Here is a 5,000-nt window from a genome sequence, read left to right as displayed (position 1 = left end):
CAACAAACCTGATTGGCTCTCTTGCCTTGGTTATCGAAAAACCCTGGCTATTTACCACGTTAAATATCATGGGCGGTTGCTTTCTTCTTTTTGACGAAACCGTGGATATTTCCCATGGTAAATTTATCTCGAGAAAGTCCCGTCACACGCACCACGCCCATTTACCACGGTAAAATTGCCCCGTGTAACCGCACCTAATATTTTCAACCAATTTGGTGGCAGTTTTGTTTGAATCTTGATACATTTTGTGACACAGTTCCTTTAAGGTTTGGCTATGGGATGACAGACCTCTTTCTTGAATTAAAGCTGGATGACACCAGTATTCATACAGGCATTAAACATTTAATTCTAAATGAACATTTATATTTTACAACAAATAAGCTGCTTCTGGAAAGGCATTAATCACGGAACCGTTTGTAACTCTAGTGATTCCAAGGAATTTTCAAGATGACAGAGAAACATAGTCTTCACCCTACATTGTTATTTTGTTGGTCTTCTATAAACTGTTTCAAAGTTGCTGAGTCCACAGGAATGTAGAGATACTCCACACCATCGCCACCCTGAGAATATGAGTACATTCCAGACATTTTAAAGTGAGTGGTACAACAGACAAAACATGTACTTTGGTCACTTTCAGTAGAGACTTGAATAATACTTTGGCCATGTTCACATGCACTTGATGCACAAAATGTTGCTGTGTTCACAAACTGGCTACCGTGTGGCACGAAATGTTTGCAGGTTCCAATTTTTGCGATTTTTTCGCGATCCGCAAAAATGCGCTCCCTCTAAAATTAACTACAGAGTAAATTACTTAAATCAACTAGGCAAAAATGCAATACTGAGAAATCGTGTCTGTTGGTGTTTAATCGAATAACAAAGAGAAGTCTGAATCTGTTTTACTGGCTTTACATACTGTAGGGTACGCACATCGTAGTATTGTTTGAAGTTATGTATTTCCTCTGCACGTACTCAAAAACGAAACTATTATCAATGATCTGTCCGGGACTTTCTGAAAATCTCAAAAAATTAATTCCAAGCAAGAAAAGGCAATCTGTCCTAATCGCAAAAATTAGTTCCCGCAAAACACAAAAAATTGCCAATCCGCAAAAATAAACTCCCGCAAATATTTCGTACCACACGGTACCTGAGATGTAACTGTGAACATATTTGCTCAACTTCGCCCTATCAGACGCCATTTTAAATAGCAAACAAAGCAGGAAGTTATGGGTATGCAAAGTCGTATGCACATGGATACCTAGGGCCCAGTTCAAGTGCCCAAGTACAAGGTCTCTGACACCGTGCCCAAATTCTGGCGCGGGTACTTGATAAAAGGGCGTAGTCACTTAAGTGCCCAACTACAACGTAGTACCGTACTCTGACACCGCCCGTACCCAGGCACCAAGTTCGAAGTATTAGTGACATGCACTTAAAACTTCCTACAGGTACTCCGCAGCTACATACGCTATTCAGGTATGCGCCGCCCAAAAAGGTTTGATCTTTGGTTTGGTCTTCTTTTCGTCCGAAAACGCATATTGGTTTTGCTCATTATGGTCTGAAATCGGGTATGGTTTTCAAAGGAACCACTACAACGTACAACCCTATTTTGCTTTTCAGCTTTAAATAAATAACAGATAAAAAGTTCAGTTCCGAATACCGGTAGTATTAAATAATAATAATAATAATAATAATTATTATTATTATTATTATTATTATCATTATTATTATTATTATTATTATTATTGTTATTATTATAATAACAATAATAAAGTAATGCTTAAACAATATGTTGACTTTACTAGGACGAGGTAATGGGTTCGCAAACGCGTAAACTTTCAGAAGCCAGGCGCCTGTTTTTCATAAGTCCCGGTTACTTTTCAGGACCGGAAAGCTGCTTTGTGTTTGCCGCGTTTACATTCAAGATCAAAATATTTCAATAATTTGAAAAATGATAAAATTAAACTGTCAGTAAACGAAGCAAAATTGACTGGTTTACGGGGTTAAGAAATCTGCTACTATTCAACAGGTTTGGATTTGCTAGGTTGCCTTCGGGTCCGAACTGTTTCCGGGTCTTTCGAGAAACGGGCCCCTGGTCTGAGAATGAGTATGGATTTTAGAGACCAGGGCCCGGTTTTTCCTCGATAGATGGTCAAGGGTAACCCAGGATTAGGCCAGAATAATTTTCATCACGGTTTTCTTGTCTAAGGGTATAAAACTCAAGCTTACAAATACTGTTGAGCCTTAATTCCAAAATACAGTCACAGTAATGATAAAACAAAATGTTACTCTAAGTAATACATAGGAAAGTAAAATACAAAAACGGAACAAAATTTTAATCCTGGATCACCGCTAATCGGGCTTTCACGAACCGTGCCCAGATGCGGCCTGTTTCGCGAAAGTCCCTGTTACTTCTTTCGGGCCCGAAATCAACTTTTCCAATCAACAAAGACCACCTCGACAAACCAGTCCATTTGTTTTTGTTAATTGATAGTTTATGATATCTGAAAAAACTGTTGAAACCTTGATCTTGAATATAGATAGTAACAGCATTCCGGGCTTGTAGTTATCGGGACTTTTGAGAAACGGGTCCTACGACTGAAAAAGGTTATGAAAAATGGAGGATTGCCTCTCCCCCCCTGGGGTGAAAACACTAAAACTGCACTGATTTGCTCACCTTTTTGGAAGTAATGAGTTTATGATCGCGGAATTCTATTAGCTGAGCTTTGAGTGTCGACTCACTGTTGACCAAAAACTGTTCCCGGCATTTGGAGTAGCAAGAATTAAATGACATACCTGAACAAAAACAAGACGACAATAAAACTTCGCCACGCTCTCCTCGCGTGTTACGCGTGCCACTGCACTACAGTATAAGTATAAGGTTAAGTAAAGGATAAGTATCTTTCTAAAATTGATAAGTTTCTGAAGAGAGCAGTTTGTTTTGGCTTTCTCTAGGAGACCACGCCAATTTTAAGACTTCTAGAGGCCTCAGACAATAACCTATGGAAGAGCCTCACAAATTCTACTGATACTGAAGGCCCTTTGGCACATCTCCTTCCACCCAGTAGAACAAGATTGCTAAGGAATCGTGGTCACTCCTATGTACTTCCTCAAATTATCGTTTTATTAATAGGAGTCTTTTCTATTTTACCTGATTGTCAATTGTAATTGGGAACGATTGTTTTTAGGAATTAATAAAGAGTTTATTTATCTTTTTATTCATTTATTTACTTTAAATTTGAAAAAAAAATAGTAATAACATACTCCTCACGATCTAGAGAACTATTCACAAACTTCTCACCTATATAACTATTGTTATCCTTCTCCTCAAGCTGATGTCCCGCTATCAGGATAAAAATCCCGCGGGCATTAGGTGTTAAACTGCGGAACACATGAACCAATGAGCTCAAGGCCAGCGCGCCAGTGTGTTGCACAAGTAAAGAATTTTCATACGACGTCTCTTCCTTATAAGGCTCAAATGACGTCACATCAAACCACGACCAGTTAAAACGGCCCAACTGAGTGTGATTCCAAACTGAAAGATAATTAACAGACACAGAAGTTACACGTCCATCGTCCACACTAAGTGTTGTAACGGTATAGTACCAGAGGATAATCGTCACCCCAACAAGTTAGACCATGACCAGCCTCTTTTTTTTGTTAGTTGGTTGAGCAAAACGCGCGATACACAAAAACCTCATTTCTCGCACCTCGCGAGAGCGTGCGCGTGCACTCCCCTCACTAAATCTAAAGCAAAAGAGAGACTGTTTGTAGTCTACCTTCAAGTCGGTCGCGGTCGCCTACTAAAGGTTCGAGCTATAGGGCTTTGACAGGGAAAATTCTGTTGTCTTGGATATGAGGTCGCTTATAGCAGGTCGCACATGGAGGATTGACCTAATAATCTAGTACTTACTAAGAGGGGCATTGATGTGGTCAACACTGGCAATAATATGAAGGTTATCTACTTCTGCAAGGAGGCTAAGCAGCGTCTGAGTCTGAAACAGAGAAAATAATCATTTTCTTCTTGTTGTTCAATTTTATCCTTGGTGCAACTTTTATCTTCCTTTGATTTAAAGCAATCATTATACACCGCTAAACTTGGTCAGCGATGACTATAGCAATTTTTAGCAAAGACCCTCTGTCCACACTTCTAACGTGTCTTCGTTTGAAAAAAGTGAACATATGTTTCTTTTGGTCTTTGCTCAAAGGCAAACCTAAAAACGATCACAGCCGGCGGCTCTTAGACTGGGACGACAGGGCTCATTGTCGATCAAAAAGGCGATTAACGACGCGCACAAAATCGATAAGCTCCCTTCTCAACTGTCCGCTAGTTTCGCCCTTGCCCTGTTATTCGCCCTTTCTCCCACCTAAAGAGCCTGGTGTCAGGCTAGGTGGTTCTTGAAGATGCAGACTTCGTAGAAACTCAACAGTCAAGTGTTCAAGCTTAAAATTGGCGGAAAAAGAGGACAGTATTGCAAGCGCTATAAAAGCCAGAGCACCGAGAAATTCACACGTCCAAGAATAGCTTAGAAACGAAAAATAATCTATCGCTTTGTATGCGCCTTGCGGACTGCTTTGAAGTGTGGAAGACGGTAGAAAACGACGCAGAAACGCAAGTGTGGACGCTAAAACTTTGACGCATATTTGTTAACACGAAAAAGGAGGTTTTCGAAAAAGGATTAATGTAGACAGGGCCTATTTTCCAATAAACTTTTAGCATAGGAGAAGCAGACAGTCGCACTAAGTGTTTTCTTGATATCATGATACAAAAGCGAAAGGAGGCAGAGAAATAAAGTTTTTACAGAATGGAGACTCACCTTCTTGGCTCTTAACATAGAACCATCAATATTATGAATAACTAGAAATAACTCCTCTGCATCTAAAAGAAACAGAAACATGAAGATTTACAATTTTGCTCATCTTCATCGATCATTTTACAGTGCTTTGATAATACTATTAGCTTAATATATTACAGAAAGGTGACTAAAATGTTTGCACCATACATG

General features: G+C 39.5%; 1 protein-coding gene across 1 annotated transcript in view; it reads right to left on the bottom strand.

Moving 5' to 3' along the window:
• Positions 1 to 432: 432 nt before the first annotated feature.
• LOC140932005 (origin recognition complex subunit 2-like) overlaps positions 433 to 5,000 on the bottom strand; it is a 19,023-nt gene continuing 14,455 nt past the window's right edge. The window contains exons 12-16 of the mRNA XM_073381673.1: positions 4,812 to 4,873; positions 3,908 to 3,989; positions 3,296 to 3,529; positions 2,672 to 2,790; positions 433 to 560 (exon numbers count right to left, since the gene is read on the bottom strand). Of these exons, the coding sequence (XP_073237774.1) occupies positions 468 to 560; positions 2,672 to 2,790; positions 3,296 to 3,529; positions 3,908 to 3,989; positions 4,812 to 4,873 (590 nt within the window). The 3' untranslated portion in view covers positions 433 to 467. The remainder of the gene's footprint in view (positions 561 to 2,671; positions 2,791 to 3,295; positions 3,530 to 3,907; positions 3,990 to 4,811; positions 4,874 to 5,000) is intronic.

The sequence above is a fragment of the Porites lutea genome, chromosome 3, assembly GCF_958299795.1.
Source record: "Porites lutea chromosome 3, jaPorLute2.1, whole genome shotgun sequence".
Lineage (NCBI taxonomy): Eukaryota > Metazoa > Cnidaria > Anthozoa > Scleractinia > Poritidae > Porites > Porites lutea.
Note: the sequence above shows the minus strand (reverse complement) of the source record. Positions and strands in the feature narration are given on the sequence as shown.